Raw genomic sequence first — 21,959 nt, forward strand, 5'->3', positions numbered from 1 at the left:
ACTTCAACTTGTAATTTTTACAGGACGATTCTAAACCAAATACACACCAAAAGTAGAAAAAAGACCCCCAAATGAATCCAAGCAATTCGTGATGCATACATTAATTTCAAGTGAGAATTAATTATGGTTGAAAGTACCCTAAACACTCCAAACCCATTACATTTTGAGATCAATAGCAAAGTTGGAAAAATTAATTTAACTTGGGTCAAGATTGCAAGCAATGTTACATTGTGACGTTACTTTGCTATTTTTCAAAATTGTTCTAACAGTTTATATAAGAAGAAATCACTAGAATTCTCGTAATGAAGATGACGGATAAGAGAAGAACGTGTGCATCAACATCAACATCAACGCATCTTGTAATGTTGAATTCTTGAGACTTGGCAGTGCTGACCATTCAAGGAATACTTGAGCGTTATATCAACATCCCGGGGATTCTTCTTATTAGGTGACACAGTCAAGCTCCCAATCACTGCCTCCCCTTCACATATGGTTAGCACGTCTTCTAGGTAGAGTACTGTTTGTTTCCAATGGGTGGCTCGCGATCTCGGTCCTGCATGATTTTTAAACTCATCAGAAACAAATCGGTAGATTTATCCAGAATGAAGGATATGGATTTAAAATATCAGATGAATATGAAACATGGAATGGAATTACTCTTTAGACAATTGAATATGAAACTCGTTTGCAATAGTCAAAGACAGTTTGAGACAAACTTGAATGAAAGAACATGATTTATGCAGCCAATCCCAAATTCATTCTTTCTTTTTTTCATGAAATTAGTTTGTGCATTTTTTGTATGAAATAACATGATAATAAACTGTACAATATGCTCTCAAGATTAAGTGATCAAATCTGAAGAAAATGCCCAAGTACGAGACATTGAAAATCAACAAGGCGATTGAAAGCTAGTTTTACCTAGTTTATTTTGTTCCTATACCTTTCGTTTTTTGATGTCACAAGATATCTACTTGACCTCCTAGGATTTTGTATCACCCATCTTTTCTTGGTCTCTAACCTATTTCTTCACTAATTCCATCCCCAATATTTGGACTAAAGCACCAGTGACAATAATGTCTTATGCACTTTATAATTTATTATGAAAGAAATATTAAAATAAAATTAAAATTTTATAAAAACCTAAAATAACAGAACAGCTCTACAAATGGTAATAACAACCGATAACAACAGTTATATTAGGGAATTATTTAAAGGTATAGCATGAAGTGGAATGACCTAGGGGTGCAACTTGGTTTGGTTCAAACCAAGAACCAAACCGAACCGATAGCTTTGGACTGGTTTGGTTTTGTTTTGAACAAGTAGTGGTTCGGTTCTGGGTTGAGAAAATGGAGAACCAATCAATTTGATTCGGTTCTCGGTTCAAGGCCTCTATAGAACCGAACCAAACCTTTAATGACTTGCTACCTTTTACGAACTGGGACATAGACTAATGACTCTTTTAGATGGTAGATTAAGAAAAATAATTATGGATAGATTAGACTTGATATATGAAATTTCATGTCCATTATTATTTTTTTCATTAAAAATATGTTGCTTCCAAGGAGGATTATAAGATATTGGCAACCCATGGAACCGAACCGAACTGAACCCAACCCAACCAATCTATGAGAAATTTGGTTGGTTTCTGGTTCTTATTTAGTAGAACCGACCTACGTCGATCTGGTTCCAATTTGATCCTAAACCAAACCAAGTTGCACCCTTAGTATGATGACCAACGACCATCGTAACGCTGTTATGAACAATTAATAAAGAATGTTGTTACTAAATCCGTGCTAATTGCTAACTGTTAGGCTTGCATTGTTGGTCCCATATATGAATAAAGGTAGAGTGTTACGTTAATATGACAGCCAAGTGGAAGAAAAACTGCAAGGTGAAGGAAAAGAAAAAGAAACCTGTAGAGAAGCCCATCAATTTATGACACTTTGTAAATGAGACATCGAAGTATGCAACGAGGGCATGGATGTAATCGCTGCGTTCTGCCACGAGCTTAAAAGGTGCCACAAAGGAAACATCCCCAGAAGCCATTTTAGAGATGTCCATCGTCTGAATACATGAAATCAAATAAATCCATACAGATCAGAAGCATGGTAGTAAGTTTAGAATTACACAGTAGGGAAATAATTAAAAGACAAGAACAGCAGACTTCCTTTTCATCACCTTAAGTAATTGGGAATTTGTGACAATTTGGTTCTGGTCAACTGTGTCAACAAGAGGTTCCATCATGGATTGCTTCTTGATGCAGCTCATGTCAAAGCCATAAACGTTGTTCCAGACTGAAAAGTACACCAATGCCATTAATAGAGGCAACAAAAAACACAATACAATCCCACATGGAAGAAAAGGAATAATCATGTCTTTGGGAATCAATAGCAATTGATTCAAGACCTTATCATTTCAATCATGGGTCTTCCCCTTCCCTGGTATAATCTTTTCAAGGAATTTAAGGGAGCAATTTTTTAAGACTTATTTGGGTAGATGGGATTGGGATCATAGCATTTCTGTGAAGTAGTGGTATACATACACACTCATGATACAACACACATCTAATCAATATGTATAGGCAAATGGGCATACACTCAATCTTGTCTTCTTTGTACTCAGCATCCTCGATGGCTGTCAAATAGAGAGAAGCTTTATCTGGAAGCACAAGTCCACCATTTATCTGTGAACCCAAGCTAACACAATATCAGATTAACAATTACAGACCTTGCATCACTTGACAGGTTGGAAAATATTGAGTCCAGAAATCTTTTATAGAGCCAAAAGATTTGACAAGTAAATATGAACTTTGTATCCAGACTTGGCAATGTATAATGACCCTACATGACTTATTTTTGCTTCCTCAATACAACAGAAAGAAAGTATACGTTCACAAGCGAAAGAAACTGTCGTAAATCTAATGAACACCACAATTCCTCAGCCTGGGTGGACTAGTGCACCAAGCCAAGATATAGTGAACAGCTCCAATCTGAGCAGCAGAGGACTACTGCTATCAACAACACCCAGTGTCGTCCTTTACGAGTGAAGGTAACTAAGTTGTATTCTTCCAAATAAACAATGCTCTGTTCATAACTGGATATTCTCTCATTACCTTCTCAGATTCATTTCTCTTCATTTTGCTCCAGCCTTCAGGTTTGTTCTGCAACTGATTTTCAGGCTCCTGAATTGCATGTTTGGCTAACCTTAAGATGATATACTTCAATTATTTGTTGTTTAGTACCTTATTACAGGACTAATTGCACGAGTTCGTGTGCTTTCTAACTCCTAATCTCATTCCTCAGACGTCAAGGGATCAGCAAATGCAAGGATAAATAGGCGATATCTTACTCTCCAGTCTTCCTGGTTGCTTTTGATGAAGAATTTCATTTTATCCTCTGATCATGATCGAGGCAGGAGCTTTATCAACACCACGACAGAAGGGGTAGCTCTTAACATGCAGCAAGTGTCAATTCCTTTCAAATATACAGTAGACAGGAAAGAGTGAGGGCTTTCGCATTGATGATGGGAAGGACTAAAGAGTATTTTTTTTATAAGTATAAATTCATTAAGTAAAAGAAAATACAACAATCAGTCGAGTTGACCAACCAAAACAGAAGATCAACAATCACACAAGGGGTCCCAACGATATACAAACTCCTCGAAGAAAACCACTTTAAAATTGGGATAAAGTTTACACCAAAAAAATAATAGCCCTAAAACATTCAGCATAGTATCTCTAGGAGAAGCATAATATCCTCTTGTTCCTTTCCAACCAAAGCCCCCACGTAATTGCGAATGAACTTAATTTCCAAAGGATTTTCTTTCTCCCGAAAACAAGGTAGAATCCCAACCCTCAAACATCGACAAAGTTGAATTTGGAAAAGCCCAATATACTTTGAACAAATGCAGAAAATGGGACCAAATGTAAGAAGAATATTCACAATGGATTAATATATGGTCCACACACTCTCCGTTCAAAAAGCACAAGAAACAACAATTGGGGGTTATCAATCCTCTTTTGATAAGGAAATCAATGGTCGAGAGTCTGTTATGGCAAGCAGCCCAAGTGAAAAACCGAACTTTTGTGGGAGCTTTTGAACCCCAAATGAGCTTAAAAGAAAATTGCAATATGGACTATGAAGGAGTATTCATACATGAAGCAAGGGAGCTCACATTAAAGTTAGAACCTTTAGTGCGGATCCGTTCCCCTGCATCGTCTTCCGTATCCACCCAATTAACTAGATCAAGCTGAGTTGTAAGTTCTTGTAGATCCTGCATCTCCCAATCAATAAAACCCCTCCTAAAACCTAGGTCCCATGCCTATTCGTTTCCTTCAAGGTTCAAGAAATTAGCAAATGACCTCCATTTTTTTAACGATAGGTTGTAGAGATGAGGGAAGCTATAACAAAATGCTGAGTCTCCACACCACCTATCCTCCCAGATTCTGACTCTCACCCTTACCAACCCTGAACCGCACCCACTTGTTAAAATCCAATCCAAATTTCATTATTCCTTTCCAAACACTACACCCATAAGACGATTTGACCTCCCCACTTTCCCAACCATTCCAACTTTCCCCATACTTTGTCCTAATAATCTTCCTCCTAGGACCATTGATTTCTACCCCAAATCTCCACAACCACTTACCTAACAAAGCTCTATTAAAAATCTTAAAACCCCTTATACCTAAACCCCCATACCTTTTAGCATCGCAAACCACCCTCCATTTCACTAACTGATGTTTCTTTTGGCCATTCTTGTCATGCCATAGAAAATTCCTAACCAATTTTTCCAATCTTTCCTCCATACTTTTTGGGATAGTAAACAAGGATAGGTGACAGACTAGAATGCTTGCCAATGTACTCTTGATTAGAGTGAGCTTCACTCCCTTAGATAAATACTTTGCTTTCCAAGAACTCAACCTCTTTTCCACACATTTGATCACTGAATCCCAAATTGACTTGCACCTATACTCCGCTCCAAGGGGTAAGCCCAAATATGAAGTCGGTAAAGATTCTGTTTGATAGTCAAACATGGCCGGCCATCTACAAACCCTTGCCAAACCCCCAACCCCAAATGCTCTTCCCAAAGTTGATCCTCAAACCTAAAACTGCCTCAAAGCAACACAACACACCCCTCAAAAACCTAACCTGATCATCTGTTGCATCGAGGAAAACTAGAGTGTCATGAACAAATTGTACGAAAATCACATTAGAATCCTCCCCTCCTATCGAAAACCTCGATAGTTGACCGATTTCAGTAGCCCTTCTTAACCCCCCCCCCCCCAAGATTTCCACTACCAACACAAACAACAATGGTGATAAAGGATCCCCTTGCCTCAAACCACGCGAACTCCTAAAAAATCCAATCAGGCTACCATTCACCAGAATTGCAAAATAAGTCGTTGTCACGCATTTCATCACCCACTCTATCCACATTTCTTCAAAACACATTCACTTCATCGAATACTTCAAAAAAGCCCAATTGATGTGATCATACGCCTTATGCATGTCAATTTTACATACTAGACTCGGCTTGCCCGAACTTTTTCCTAAATCAATGCACTCATTAGCTACAGAAACACCGTCTAGAATTTATCGCCCCTTAATGAACACCCCTTGTTCTGGGCCAATCTAGCCATCAACCACAATTTTCAGTCTATCAACCAATACCTTTGATATTATCTTGAAGTTGATCCCACTAGGCTAATCGATCTATAGTCTACCAAGTCATTAGCTCCAACCTTCTAAGGAATCAGGGCGATGAAGGAGTTGTTAAGGCCATAATCCAAATATTTTCTTTCATGGAGTTCCTTGAAAATAGACATCAAATCCCCTTTTATCGTTTGCCAACATTTTCTAAACAAAGTCATAGTAAAGTCATCAGGACCTGGAGCTTTATCCCCACCCAACGACTTCAGTGCCTCAAAGACCTCTTCCTCAAAACACCTCTCAAGCCAACCTTTCTGCACGGATGAGATGGAACCCAACTCAAGAAGCTCGAGAGTGGGACGAACCTCTTGATCTTCTTCAAATAATTTTTTATAAAACTCTCACCCTTGTCTATCTATTCATCTCCTCGTCCTCCACATGCACCCCCCATCAATCTTGAGACTTCTGATGTGGTTATAACTCCTATTAAAATTTGCAACCTTGTGAAAAAATTTCATGTTATTGTCTCCTTCCTTTAGCCACTTAACACGCGACTTTTGCTTCCAACTCACTTCTTCCATTAACGCCACCTTCTGAAACTCCGCCCTTACGTTTGTTCTTTCTAACTTCTCATCTCCTGATAGCCCCAAATACTCTTCTTTCTTATCAACCACTCACTTCTTCCATCAACACCACCTCCTGAATCATTATAAGATAGTGATCTGAAACCTGATTAGGCAACGCAAACTGAGAGAAGCCACTTAAATGGTCCTCCCAACAGCCCGACATTAGTAATATGTCCAACCTAGACATTTTGGTCTTTGCTTGATTATTGGTCCAGGTGAGAGCTCTACCTTCCAACGGGGGATCCTCCAGAGCATACTTATTAATAAAATGACCAAAGTCCCGCATGCTCTTGGATAGTCGATGACTGCCTCTCTTTTCACTTGTGAATCCAACCGTGTTAAAGTCCCCTTCTATACACCACGACCTATCCCAGTATCTTGCCACATCTCTTAACTCATTCCAAAATTGCGATCTCTCCGACTCTTTATTTGGGCCATACACACCTATAAAAACCGAGCTAAACTCTACACCCACCACATTACACAACACAGAGACCGAGAATGCACCAACTAATGTATCCTCTACCCAAATCTTATCACATGACAATGATGCCCCCAGACGCTCCAATTATTAGCTACCAACACCACCAAACAATCCCCCAACCCCCCCCCCTCCCTCCAACTCCTTCCTAATTGCATCATCACACATTCTCAATTTTGACTCCTGAAGAACAACCAAATGCACTTTGCTCGACCTAATGATCACTTTGACAACTGTATTTGTCCTCCTATCCCCTAAACCTCTAACGTTCCAAGCAAGCAGCTTAATCATTTAAAACAAGGTGCCACCTGTGTTTTTCTCCTCGATCCCTCCATCCTAAGAGCTGGATCATTCAAGCTTTTCACAAGCCCCTCTACTTCTTTCCTTATCTTAAACCCCTTTTAGACGTAACGGGAATCTCTCCTAGTTCGATCCCCTCAGTAACCTGACTACCCCTTTCAATCTCAACCCTATTGATTCCCTCAACTCTCCCACTTATTCTGGTCCATTTTTCAGAAGTTTGTTCAAATTGGTACCTTAAGTTCCTTATTATCCCCCAGAGTAACTCTCAAAATAAGAGTTGGTATAATTGTCTCCCAGTCTAATAAACTCTCATTGAGACAGCTATGCTCGACATCCTACTTATCAACCAATCAAACGTCTCCTCCAATAACCCTTTCCACAAGTCCTCATCCACTTCAGCAATTATATTATGATCAGTTGGGGGGTCTAGTGATGTTACCTCATTCTCCATTACCCCTCCTAACCATGTACCCCAACCTTGATCCTTGTACGAATCCATTAGAGGATCATAGGATGATGTGAATTATGAAACAATGATTTAATATGAATATCATGAAGCACATCTCTTAGGATAATGGGTGCGTGCGGGGGGAAAAGAGAGGTGACAATAAGCCTTTGAATCTTAGTACACTCAATTATTCTGAAAAGTAAAATCAAATGTAATGCAAGGGATTAGTAGTGAAACTAGTATGTCTCAAATCATATCTGCGGATAAGGAACTCAGAAAACTGCTAGATTGTTGGGAACAAAGGAAAGGTGGATGGGCTGAATATCATAATGGTGGATGATATTCATACTAAACCATTGTTTTAATACAAGAAGTTCACATCAAACTTATTCTAGGGATTATGATTGTTTATAGGAGGAGACCTTACTGTGATCAAATACTCCCGTGACCAGAAAGGTGGCAGTAGGGTGTTTAGACATTAGATTTTTTGGGGGTTTTTTTCAATAAGAACCTTCTAATAGATCTCCCTTTGGAAGGAACCTCTTACGCTTGGTTGAATAAAGAAAATTTGGTAAATTCTTAAGTGATGGAAATTGAGAATATGACTTTGTGAATGTTACTTGTACAGTAATCCCTAAATTGACACCCTCTTATTCCTTGATTGAGATGAGAGATCTAAGGACCCACCCTAGATTTGAAGATAGGTGGCTTAAAGACTCATCAGAGAACAATGTTAGCATGGCAAGCTTCCTTTTCTTTTGAGGGCAAAGAGAATTTGTTTTTTTTTTAGCAAACTCAACCACATAAGGAGAAAATTAAAGTGTGGAATTGTGGGGAACTTGGGAGAATAGATTAAAGAAAAAAATTCACATTGGAAGAGATCGTCTTGATTGAAAACAAAGCAAAAGGGAATTGCTTGACTTTTGAGGGGAGTAATAGTTAAAATAATTTGACAGTGGAATATCCAAAGGTTTAAGTGAGAGGAAATAAGTTGGAAGCAAAATTGTAAGAGTTAGGTGGTTCAAGAAAGGGGACAACACAAGATATTTCCACAAAATATCTAATGTATGTAGATACATAATCTCTAGTCCTAAAATAGATGGTAGAATCTTAAGAGGAGGATAAGATCGGACCAGGGGCGGGGGAGTATTTTTATTTATTTATAGGTAAACTGAATTTTATTAAAAAAAGAAAAGGAAAAGGCAGTCGAGGTGACCAGTCACTATACAAAAAGAAAAGAGAACAAAACACTACAATGAGCACAAAGTATCCCATTTGAACACAAAGTCCTCGAAACCTCTCCCTAAGCTTTATCTGAAACCTCTCCCAACAAACCACTTTGAATGGCCTAGTGTTTGATTATATTGACTCTTAAAACCCAGATGTGGTTGGAGAGACTAGTGAATGAGGAGGAAATTTGGAACTCAATAAAGGCCATGGAGGGGGATACAGCTCCACAACATAAAGGATTCGCTATGGCCTTACATAAACAAAGTTGGGACATTGATGAGAGTGATTTTATGAGGTAGTTCAAGAAATCCAAATACATGGCATGTTTGCCCCTCTTACCCTAAGAAGCAAGAGGCTGGTGATATTTCTGACTTGAGACCCATTAACATAAGGGAAAGCATGCACAAGATAACTATCTAAGCCTTGGCAAAGTCTTAGTTTAGAGATGTCTGAGTAGAAAGCTAGCATCTTGAAAGTATAGGAACCTTGAGGTAAACAAGTTCTAATTTAGATCACTTTTCTAACCTACCAGTTTAATAAAGAGACACTGAAAATTTAATAGAGATCTTTCACGGCACAACATGGATGGAGTTTGCAAACAACCCAACTGAAGCCATCCCTGCACCTGTACAACCCAGCCAAACCACACCAAGCCCATTAAACAGAAGCCGAAGCCGAAGCCAACCCAAAACCTTAACCTAAATCAAACTAGCCGCTTAACCTAATATCATGCTGGAACTGTTTCAGCCGCCCATATACCCCATCTAAACCCATTAGCCTAATCATACTCTCAAAACATTCTACCCTAACCTTTCTGTAGATCCACAGTCCCAAAACCAGCTCCTTCTCTACTCTTTTCTCTAATATTTTAGAACCTATATGCTGCAAGAATTTTGTTTGTCATCGTAGAACCCTAATTTCATCATATTAGTGCATTCAAATGTTTTAAAAGATAACCACTTGAGCCTAGACTTGTCTTCAAATCTTTAATTGGATTAAGAGACTCCACTTGAATTAGTCATTGAAACCCTAAACTAGCGGAAGATCATTCTTCTATTGGCATCCCTTCAATCAATACTTGAGGGATTCATTGTGGGATTGTGATTACCTTAGAATCTGGTATAACTGGTAACTAGACTTTCTGATTGTTTTATGGTTGAATGAGTGTTTGGTTTATACTTTAATTGCTTTAGTAGATTATTCTTGATCTTAGATTTATCATTCTAGGTTGGTTTTCACCGTCCTGCATTAATTTGTGATCTTTTAAGTCTTACCATTGAGTTGTTTCCTCCACCCGTGCCAACATGCAATCATCAGTCACCTAGGTCGAAATGAGGAAACGAGTGAGGAGAGATGGAGTGTGGACCATCAAAGAAGAAAGATAGAGGAAGAAGAAGATTGTAAGTTCTCAATCAATCTCAAAATTTGTGTTATTTTGTATGAATAGTTAGTCATCCTTTCAGTAAAATACAACTTAAGCCAACCCATGGTTCATCTGTACGAAAAATGAGGATTTAACTTTAAATGGACGGCATAGCCTAATTTTCCGGGCCCAAATAGTTTGTTATCTTTAAAAATATGAAAGAATGAGACTAATGGCCCATTGGACATCTCATAAAAAAAAGAACACTTCCAAATTTTCAGAAATCAACTAATGGAGATTAACTTTTTTCTCGAGCCAATGATAGATTCACTTCGTTAACTGAGCAAGCAGATTGCGCACAGAGGATACTACAAATGAGATTTTGCAGCGGTACCACTACTATTATTCCTCAATATGGTTTCTTAATTTTAAAATTTTACAATCATGAGTATTCTTGCTACCTGATTAAAGTGATATAAAATTTTGTTACTTCTTTAAACTTGCATGGACCTGAATTAAAAAAAAAAATGAAATATGCTCACTATATCCAGGAAAAAATATATATTGTACTTTTAAAGAAAAAGTAGGCATATGCACGAATGCACTAACGTGCCTGCGCACAACAGAAGCTACCGAAAAACATAAATCATGCATGGAATGTGAAATATGAATCTGTGAAAGGAATGAATGACTTACAAGCCACTTATCACGTGCGTACAAAACCGTGTCTAACATATTCTCAAACAACAAAAAATAGCCCATCCACTCTGAAATGATAATATCTACTTGGGTGACTGGAAGTGAAATCTCTTCAACTTTTCCCTTCAAAACCGTTATAACTGTAAAAATGAAAACAAAGTGGGTGAACAGAAAACAGGTAATTTACCAAGAGACAGTACCAAGAAACATGAGGCAACATAGTAGAAAATAACTATGGCTAACAAATTTCCACAAATAATAATCACCATTAGAAAATCCATTTGCCTCAACAATTTCTTTTGCCATGTCAGCCATTTGGGAGCATTCCACCTGCGGGAAAATGGGTTTTCATTTCATCAATTGATTTTGCCAAAATGATAAATCCACATATTCTGGAAGTGAGGAAGTAAATTGTTTAAATAACTGAACCACATAAAAACACAAAACATGTACATTCATAGCCCAATTCTATTTTAATTCGATGAAAAAAGAAATGCAACATCACTATTGCTTGTAAGCAGAAAAATGACAATAGTAACTGCTGAGTACTAACTACTTAGTGCAACAATCAGCCAAAAAGAGTTTAGTACTTACACTCCAAATAACAATAGAAATATTAATTCTAAATGTCATAAGTATGAAAAGAATCATCTAAATGACAACAGAATATTTGAGACAAAAAAAGAAGGAAATAAAATCACCTACCGCATAAACATGCTTGGCCCCCGCCTTTGCACAAAAGAGGGACAAAATTCCAGTCCCTGCCCCCACATCAAGAACAACTTTATTCTTGAAGAGGAAAGTATTCTTGTAAATAACATTTTGATACGTCTTAGTCCTCACTGTATCTTTCAACATTTCCTGTAAGGTAAAGATTATCATATAAAAAAACAATGTCTTAAGGTTTTGGAGATGAGTTTTTCTTTGGCGATGCATTTTTCTTCATAATAACAAACAACAGAAGTGTACTTAAACAAGGACAAACATGTGAACGCTATATAAGTTGCAGGTCAAAAAGCACCTGCTTCGCTAGTAGTTCGACCCAACATTAAGCAACAAGCAATTGGTAACTATTTACAACAAATATCTATACAAGTGAGTGAAGAAAAATTCAAGCCATCAAAATAAGCATTCCTGCATGTTTATGATGTTTAAAGCACCTAGAACATCAAACACTCAATCATGAGAGCAAAGTAAAACTTCAAGCCACGGAAAACCACTGGTGAGTATGCGTGGAGGCTCAGATGGGATGCTTTTTGTGAAGAGATCCTTTTAGGGGTTCTCTCTTTTTTTTTTATACTGTTTTTCTCTGTATAGGGGGGCACCATCTCAGCCTCCTTCCCCTTTTCTTTTAATTAAAAAAAATTTACACTTATCAAAAGAAAAATAAACACTCACAGGAACCTATCTACTTATAATTCAACTGAGGCATACAACTAAAAACAACAGGCAGCCACTTGAAAAGCACTGGTGAGTGCGCGTAAGTCTAAAAAAGTGTATAATGTGCTCATAACCCTAATGATATCAAATGATTTGACATTAACACTTGGGAAAAAAACATTCCTCTGTATCTAGTATTCAAAGTTTGACCAGAGCTGGCTAGGTTCTTGCAGCTTACAATGAAATGGTGATATACCCTAGATGTCCAGTCGATTGTTGCGTCTCAACACATTTCAAAGTAAGACCGCTAGCTTCAATTTCGAGAACTTATCCGTTGATCTTTAGCATTAGTCTGTTCAGACCACCACTTAGTTTCACCCAAGCTTCATCTTGGTCATGCACAAACCACCGTGGTCGGGGTCCATAGTAATGATAATTGCTCCAACGACTTGCTTTTGATATAACTTCTTTAAGTTCCCTTAACCAAGCCATTGACTACATGATGCAAGATGATGAGGAGAGATAAGAAAATGGAATTTGATTTTGGAAAAATAGGGGATTCAGGGTGTTTGAGTATAGGGTAGATTTGGTTTAGGAGATAAACGATTCAAGAATCAAGAAAGGGATTTCAAGAATCCAAAACTTCAAGAAATCAAGAATCAAGAAAATGGTTTTAAGAATCAAGAATTCAAGAAAATCAAGAAAAAAAATAAAAATTAGAAGAAGAAAGAGATATTGGACTCACTCCAAAATGGCCCCACACCACACCATTTATGGGAATTATCAAAAACTTCAATCTCAATTTTATTCATCATTGAAGAAAATTACAGCAAGATGCAAGTACTTGTAATGTTCTCTAAACCCTAAATCTAATCTCAACCATCCAACTAAAATAAGGAGATCCAATGGTTGTAAATAAACTTAAAACAACTTAAATAAATAAAAAAAAGCAAAAATACCATCTATGTCCCAATCCCGTAACTTTATTTCCCTTGAATTTTCAGCCTATGAAAACTCATTAAAATATCAATATAAAACTACCAAATTGCCCCTAAACACTTATACTAACACCATAAGCTAACAAAACATGAAAATAACCTCAAATACTCATCCTAAGCACTAAAATAAAGCTTTAAAATAGAAATCTAAATAAAAAATTAAAATCTACTCTTTAAGATTTGATGTCCCCCATCAATTTTCCTTGACTGGGAAGATTTCGCCACTAGGGAAATAAAATTGTAATGATTCTCATCATCGATTGAGTTCCACATTACTACAAGTCATTGGCTCATTCTTCAACAAGCACCCAATTGAAACCATGGTCTACTCTAATGCGATTACATTTATTCTTTTAAAAGGAATGGGGGAGTTCAGTTTTACCCCCTGTAAATGTCCGATATTAGGGAATACCCCCCCCCATTGACTATCACTGGAAAGGAGGCTGGTGATACACATTTATTATTCCAATTTAGTAAGGATAATATAAATTTAGTTGTTTTAAGTTTTCAATTAGTATTCCTTTTTTTAATCCGCACGCATTTAGTTTTGGTATTTCTAACTATTGAGATTCATTCAAACAAATACCTTATGCAATACCGTTACTTAAGCAACACATGCCCCATTCGTTCCATAACCGATTCTCTATAGCAATGCAAATACTTGCACAAACATCCATTGTGTATAGCACTTTCCCTAGTTCAGCAAAGGTGACGGTATATTCTACTCTCAGGAGTGGACTTTGAAACCTGACTCCTTCAAACACGCTAACACATGCCTAACTAATGGTTGAGGCCATTAGTTAGTGAGGATGCAAAGCATTGTGTGTGAAGGAGTTTGAGTTTTCAACAAGACACTCCTGACTAAAGAATTTAGATTCTAACAAAAACAACTTAAGCAATGGATTATTTGCACCCCTCCCTAGTTTAAATAACAAAGAATGGATAAAAAATCATTAAGTGAAGTAACAGAAATCAACTAATTGAAGTTCCTTTTATGTTCTTTTTATCATAAAAATCTACATTTACCAAACCGTTACATCGGAAAGAGTGGTAAACTTACTTCATGAATACCTGCAAACAAGAGAACAAACCAAAAAAACCAAAATGGTGAGTTTTAGACTTATATTAAAAATAAAATAAAAAATCCATATAATTGCTGGAGAAAAATCATAGATTTCTGAACGTCGCTTTCAACTAACCAAACAAAATGATAGCTTCATTGAAATATTCAAACAAAACCCACCAACTAGCAAATTTACTTGGTCGGAAAACAAACTTTACAACTTCAAATTCAATGAAAATAAGCTGAGTTTTAGATTATTTCATTTAATCGAAACAATGAGCAAAATCAAAGATATCTGAACTTCACTTTCAACTAAGCAAAAATATAAAAAAAAAACTGTTAGCTTCAAATTCAATGAAACCCACCAAATCAACACAAACCCACTCACCCAAAACTGGTAAACTTACTTGCTCAAAAGCATCAATCTTTACAACTTCAAGTTCAATGTAAAAATATTTATACTACAACGTTGAACTAAAAAAATAAGGTTTAACATTTAAAATCAAGAAAAGCAACAAAACCAAAGCAAATAAACCTAAAAACAAGCTAACACAGAGCTTACAACAAAGTAAGAATTTAAATTAATTTTTACCAAAGTGAGAGTAGGAATCGAAGTAGTAGTCAGCACTGGTCTTGTCGCTACCAATGAGGGTTTCTTCGGCCTCACAGATTGAGTCGTCGAGTTTCGAACTCTGGGTCGTCTCTTCGAACTCTTCTTCGTATTCGACACTCATATCTGTCACTTGCAGAACATCTGAACCGTTGTTCTGGCTCGAAGAACTCTGATTGTGGTTGTTCTTACGCCGACCCATTTCTCTGCTCAAATTAGGGTTTATGTGATTTTTGCTCGAATTAGGGTTTATGATTTTGTTGCCACCAGAGAGACAGAGGGAGAGAGTTGTGTGCCTTGAAGTTTGGAATTAAATAGTTTTGAGACTTTCTCTACGTCTTGACGACAGGAATAGAAAAGATGGGAAATGGGATTTTTAGGGCACGAAATTATGGGAGATTTAGATATAGCCCTCCATCTTTTGGTAAATATTTGAGAATGCCCCCTGTATTTTCAAATGAGATACCCTTGACTTTGGTCATGTATTAGAGACTAATGCAAAATTATTTAAATGCTCACATCTTGAAAATTTCTTAACTTGATTTCAACTTAAGATTCTATATCACTCAACTATAAAACCTTTAAAACAATGATCCAAATAAGGTACCCTCTCCATTATTTAAGAGTTTCAATTTTGGGATTCTTTTCTTAATTTGGTAAGATCTATTGCAGATGGGAGAGGTCCTCTTATGTTTATGCTTTGTATTATATTGGCAGAAGGGACTATGTAACTTTCTTTGAAGATGGGGTTCAAGGGTAAAGGCCCTAAAACAAATTTTTTGAATAACTTTTTTATTAGAGTCATGATAATCTGAGTACCCCCCGTGACACACTCAATCGACTCTTCTGACGTGACAAGTTTGGGAACTGTGGATCTGTATGCCTCAGGATACACATTTTTATGGGTAAGTACAGTTTTGCATCCTAAGGCGTATGCATCCACGGCTCCCGAACTTATCACGTCAAGAGAGTCAATTGAGTGTGCCACATGGGGTAGTCAGATTATCACGATTCTTTTTATTAAATTTCATAATTTTGAAAATATGGTGTTTTTGGAAAGAAAATGAGTTTGGGTGACTAAAAGGAAAAGATGGTTTCGGATTGGAGAAACCAAAGATTTTATAAGAAGGGATTGCAATCATTCTCAACGACCAATAAACTTTCTCAACTCTAATCCGTGGATGAAAGCATAGCCAAAGCACATATTTTATGTGATTTCTTGGTTTTTTGTACATTTCTTTGTATACATCGTTAGATTTAGGGAATTATACTTGTAGGAGTAGATCTCAAGATATATACTTATATTGCTCTCGTGATAAGCGTTATTTTGTGCTAAGGGATACACGACATCCCATAAATAATATTAAAATATGCATTTTTTTTGTCCAATGTTTTGGGTCTAGAAGCACTATTTTATGTCCCACGAGAGCCCTTTCTCAAAGGTGGAGTCTAATTTGATCAATATCCATCTTTGAGAATATTGTTAGAAATTTTTTATCTAATTTTGATTTATTATATTTATTAACTTAAAAGTAATTTATTTGTTTATGATTTATTTTAAAGTTTCTAAAAGTTTGAAATTTCCAAAATGATTTATTTAAAAGTAATTGTACCAGTAAACTACTTTTGTACTTTTATAAATTTTAAATGTTTAGGAGGGAATTCAAATTTCTTTGAAAAATTTAGTATTGCGGAGACTTAAGGGCTGTTTGTTTGAAATTTAAAAGCCAACTCAATTTGCTTTTTTAGCTTTTAAGCCAAAAAAGCCCCATGAGCAGTGTTCGTTTGAGCTCTTTTAACTCTAACAAAAATCAACAAAAACCAAAAAACAACTCTTATTTAGAGACGTTTAAACGAGGCCTTTTTAATTTGCTTCTGCGCAGAGTCGATCATCGAAAACGACTTATATACAAAGATCGAAATACCCTTCACCTTTATTTGAATTTCCAACGAATAAACCTAAATCCTATTTCATTCGACTATCAACGAATGTAAATCCCTTCCTCATCTCTCTCGTTACAGCTCGCTGCCTCTGTAATCTCTTCTTCTTCCCCAAACCTTTTAGGTTCTATATTTGAGAGATACCAAGCCTGATTTGTCCGCTTAACGAAATTAGAAGAGCTTTCGTGTTCATCCACCATTGAAGCTCACTCTACAAACCCTAGAACCAGAGAGGCTGTTCGTTTAAGCTTCAGAAGTCGATCTTTTCGCAAAAATTACAGGTATGCCTTTCGTTCCTTCTTGTATTTCAATTTTGATTTTGATTTTGTTTTTATTTTTTTTCCCTCTATTTGATATTAATCTGTAGAACCCATTTGTTCATTTTATTTCTCTTTCATGAATTTTTTATTATGGGTTTTTTTTCTTCTCTGTTTTTATTTTATTATTATTATATATTTAAGCAGATTTCCTTTATCTATTTTGTTGTTTCTACGTCTTCAAGTCTACAATTGGTACAAGGATAGGAAAATCAAACTTACAAATAAAAAGCCTTATAATTATAGAGATTTGGGAAGAATGGCAAACTTCTTTAGAAATTGATAAGGTGGAACAATGATGATGTATCCTGCAGTTTTGTTTTAAAGGGTTATTTCTATTCTTCTATCAAACCCCTCTTCAAGCAAGATCATGGATTTGGAATCAAAATTTTATCATGGATTTATTAGTTTCAGACGAGATCATGGATTTAGAATCGAAAGGGCATCTTTGGGTACACGCAGATTTTTTTTAAAGAATCGAAAGGACATCTTTGGATACACGCAGATTTTTTTTTTAGAATCGAAAGGGCATCTTTATTAGTTTTTGAGTTAAACGCATATTTTATCTTGTAGAAGATATATACAAGATATACAGTTTTACTTGCTTTTTAAATGCAGTTTACATAAATCTTATAGGACGCAGAAGTCTTGTGCTAATGAAAAAAATATTGTAGAAGGTATATACATGTTGATCTTAACTAGATTGGGTGGACATGCCCATCTATTTCGACCGTCCAATCGTAGTGCCATAATTTTGGATGGCACGGGCACGGTAATGGCCACGGCCATGTGTGCACATTCACCACAAGCACAACACATGTTGGCATGATATTGTGTAGACCATCCATTGTTGTGATATTTGGAGATGTCCATTTATTTAAGAAAACTGACCCATAGTAAGACAATTTGAGTTTTTTTATTTATTTATTGTTTTAACTTGATTTTAGTTGGGTTCCCTTGGAATATTTTATTCGTCTCCAATAATACCCCTGTATGATACCGCAGGGGCGTTGCCCCCGCACCCCCAACCTATTAATCGTCTCTGGCAATAAAACCTCTCTAAGTATATATTGGTGGGCATTATCTCCATAACTACCCTCTATCCACTCGAGCATCCGCTTGTTTTTTTCCATATACGTGTTCCACTCAATATAAAATGCATACTACAACATATATAATTTACTATCACTTTTGTAATATGTATTTTTTCTTATTTTTATTTTAGAGAAAAAGATTTTGATTTAAATAAATCTAAAACATTAGCCCATATGGTGATAATGCCCACCAATGTATACTTGGAAAGGTTTTATTGCCGCACCAACTTTCTGTAAATGTTATGTGAATTTGACATTTTTTTGGACTATGAAAAAGAATAACAAGATTTTTTTACTTTAGATCATCGAAAAAAATATTTAGATCAGATGGTCATAATAGTCCAATTAGATTGATTTTTGGTGATATCATATAAGGATGAATTATCTGTTGTCAGTATTTATGAGATTTTAATATTTTCATCTACTTTGGTTATATGTTTTTTTTCTTCTTTCCTGATAGTTGTTTATGTGTATTAGTTTGCTAATTTTGCTACTCATTTTCTTGGCAATTCTTTGTGTTTTTTATCATGCATGTAGTGTTTTTGTTCCTTGATATTATTTTTAGTGATAGCATACAAAGATGGACTATCCATTTTTAGCATTCATGCAGCTTTCTTTTAGGAACTTTTGAATTTTAATTGATCTTGGAGATGTAAGTTGAAATGAAATGCATCCCGATTCATTTAATTTATTTTAAGTTGTCAAATGCTGAGACAAAAAGTAACATAATCAAAAGAAATAAAGTCAAAAATTGATTCCGCAAGATTGACACCCTATCTTCATAAGATTTATGTTGATATCTGTGTGGAATTAGTTAAGAAGGGAAAAAGACCCGGTACTTCATTGAATGTATCTGTAGACACCCCATTTTTGCATCCACCTGACTTGACGATTCGGCACCCGGTTGCTGTGGATTCCTAATGATGAGCGCAAAGAATTCGAAAGCTTGAGAGAAGTCTCCTTCCAATTCCCTTTTGTCTTCTAATTCTATTCCTTTCTTTCTCTTCGCCACGCGACATAGAATTACGCACGCTTAAGATCACTACACGTTTGGATAACTTAGAGACCTCACTACGCTAGGAAAACATAACCTCGAGACTTAGAAATAATCACGTTGCAATTGAAAGAAACTTCACGCCAAAATTCACCCAAATGGATAAAAATAAAAAAAAATGACGAAAATCCCCCTTATGAATTTCGGACCTCCAAAAAGTCTCAAAAGTATCTTCATTGTACTCAGAATAGGATTTCGAGTCTAACGGGACCCAAATCGATGAAATCAAAGAAATTTATATTAAAAGAAATTGAAAAATGACCAAAATGCCCCTCGACCTCCAAACCCAAGTTAAAGATCTCGATCCTTAGGAAAATATAATAAAAATTAAAATCAAGTTAAAATTAAACAATTAAAACTTAAAATTTAATTTAAAATTAAACAATTAAAATCTAATCCATAATTAAAAAATTAAAACTTAAAATTAAACAATTAAAATCTAATTCAAAATAATAAAAAATTAAAACTTAAAATTTAATTCAAAATTAAACAATTAAAAATCGGATTCCAAATTTAAACAATTAATTTGAAAACTTTAAACCAAAATTTAATCAACCCATCAACGTAAATAAAAATGCAAGCAATCAATAATATTAAATCAAATTGACCAATCAACATACAAATTAAAAGCGATCAACCAACCAAAAATAAAATCGACTAATCGACATTCAAATCAACCAATCAACTTGAAATTAAAATCCAAATCAACCAATCAACGTTCAAATTGAAAATAAACAAACTAGCCAACGAATCAATCCAACCGATAAACTTAAACTAAAAACCTATGCGATGCATGGGATCACCTTCTATATGAAGCCCAAAAAAGATTAGAAGTAAAATCTCTACCTTCCTAGGTCCGGTCAACGAAGTTAGAAAGAATAAAAAATAAAATAAAATAAAATCAAAAAAAGAATAAACAAATAAAAAAGCAAGTAAAAGAAAACATAAAAAAAGAAAGAAAGAGAAAGATTAGAGGAATAAAAAAATTAGGAACTATGGTCTATAAAAGGAATCATACGTCCTCTTGAGAGGGATGACTTTCTTTTGAGGAAAAAAGGAGGATATTCTTGAGATAACACCAAGAGGTCTGACGTTTTTTGGACAAGAGAGGGCTGTTCTCTGTCCATTTTTTTCTATTTCATAACTCACATACGGCAGCCAAGGAGAAAAAGAAAAAATTCTGAAAAGCAAGAAGAAGGAGAAAGGAAAAAGAAAGAAGAGAGGAGAGGAAGGAGTGACCTGGTTCGTCTTCTCCAATAGCTCCCTTTACTGTCTCCATATAACCAGCAACCTCATCACTTTGAACCATTTTCTCAAATCCTCAATCTTTCCTCTCAGTCGTCCATTCGCTTATTCATTTGCTCTTAAATACATGCTCTTCCTCTTCAGTTCTCTTTCTGATTCACATTCGTTTGAAGAGAAGCTCTCTCCTTGGACAACAACAAGTAAGGAAAAAAAAATAAAGAAAGGAAAGAAGAAGAGAAAAAAACAAGAAAATAGAGAAAATAGAAAAAAAAAAAAAAAAAAGGACTTACTTGGGTAGCAGCTATCTTCTTCTCCCTCTCTTGAATGTCTCCAGCAGCAGCAGCTATTTTCTTCTCCCTCTCTTGAATGTCTCCAGCAGCAGCAGTGTGGCGCCCCGCCGAACGTTAACACAAATCCCCATGTCAGATCTCAAGGTACTAGGTGGCACCTCGAAATTTCGGCATGGTCTCCTCTATTTATGTTAGCATTCCAAGGCATTCAACCTGCACCTGATAAACGACATACAATCCTGCATACATATACAAAATATAATACTAGCGGAAGCTTAAATACGTCTAATAACGAATGAAATATCAGAGTGCGGAAGAATAACCAGAATACAGGATTATACAAAATTTCTCACTCTAACAGAATTCCTAACACTCAAGACAGAATCCATAAAACTACCTGGGGGAATTGACACCACTAGGGGGTATTGCCCTAGTACTTACCAGGTGACGAACTCTGATTGTCTATCTGACCAACCAGAGGATCTTCATTCGTACTCTATACTTGCCTCGCCAAGCTCTGAATCTGAAACTAAAAAAATAGAGAAGGAAAGGGTGAGTAACAATGGTTACCCAGTAGGGAAACAAACAATTTCTGCCAATAACCCCTCCTAGCATGAACGAATAAGCATACTGAATCATTTTAAAATAATCAAAGTTTTATATAATAAACTACGATTAACTGGTACATATAGCAAGGGATGAGCAACTAAACATTTTAAAACTGACATTACATCAATCAACAGTACTAACTATACCATTTTCTTTATGTACAAATCTAATTGATCAAATGGAAACATTAAACATGTATTTCATTTTATATATCAAAGTAAAGCAGCAGATACATAATACACAATGGTGGAGTATTGGAATTAGAGTGTTGGGATTCACGACTGGATCGCTCCCAGTCGGGACATGATGTTACAATTTCTCTCTGGCTTTTAGTTCCTGATTTTGTGGCCGATCGCTGCCCTTACCACGTTTGGTTGACCATTTATCCGGCTCAGACTGGCCGTTTGACGTGACCGTAAGCAATGGGTCTCTTTTCGATGTGTCAGAACGTTCGACTATTATAGATTGTTAGTGATCACTGACCAATCATCTTCGTCTATGCCTATCAGGCGTACATGTGATTCCCAAATATACAAACCATTCGTATACGACCACCT

The 21,959-nt window shown here is 36.0% G+C and overlaps 1 protein-coding gene across 1 annotated transcript; it reads right to left on the reverse strand.

Moving 5' to 3' along the window:
- Positions 1 to 72: 72 nt before the first annotated feature.
- LOC147410658 (protein arginine N-methyltransferase 1.1-like) lies at positions 73 to 15,204 on the reverse strand. The gene is made up of 9 exons (XM_086438066.1): positions 14,835 to 15,204; positions 14,240 to 14,250; positions 11,507 to 11,662; positions 11,068 to 11,131; positions 10,799 to 10,941; positions 2,596 to 2,683; positions 2,179 to 2,294; positions 1,914 to 2,064; positions 73 to 553 (listed from the first exon to the last, which is right to left on the reverse strand). The coding sequence occupies exons 1-9, from the start codon at positions 15,052 to 15,054 to the stop codon at positions 348 to 350; spliced, it is 1,155 nt and encodes a 384-aa protein (XP_086294192.1). The 5' UTR covers positions 15,055 to 15,204; the 3' UTR covers positions 73 to 347.
- Positions 15,205 to 21,959: the final 6,755 nt, after the last annotated feature.

Source organism: Akebia trifoliata, chromosome 1 (assembly GCF_017979445.1).
Source record: "Akebia trifoliata isolate Shusen 1 chromosome 1, ASM1797944v1, whole genome shotgun sequence".
NCBI lineage: Eukaryota > Viridiplantae > Streptophyta > Magnoliopsida > Ranunculales > Lardizabalaceae > Akebia > Akebia trifoliata.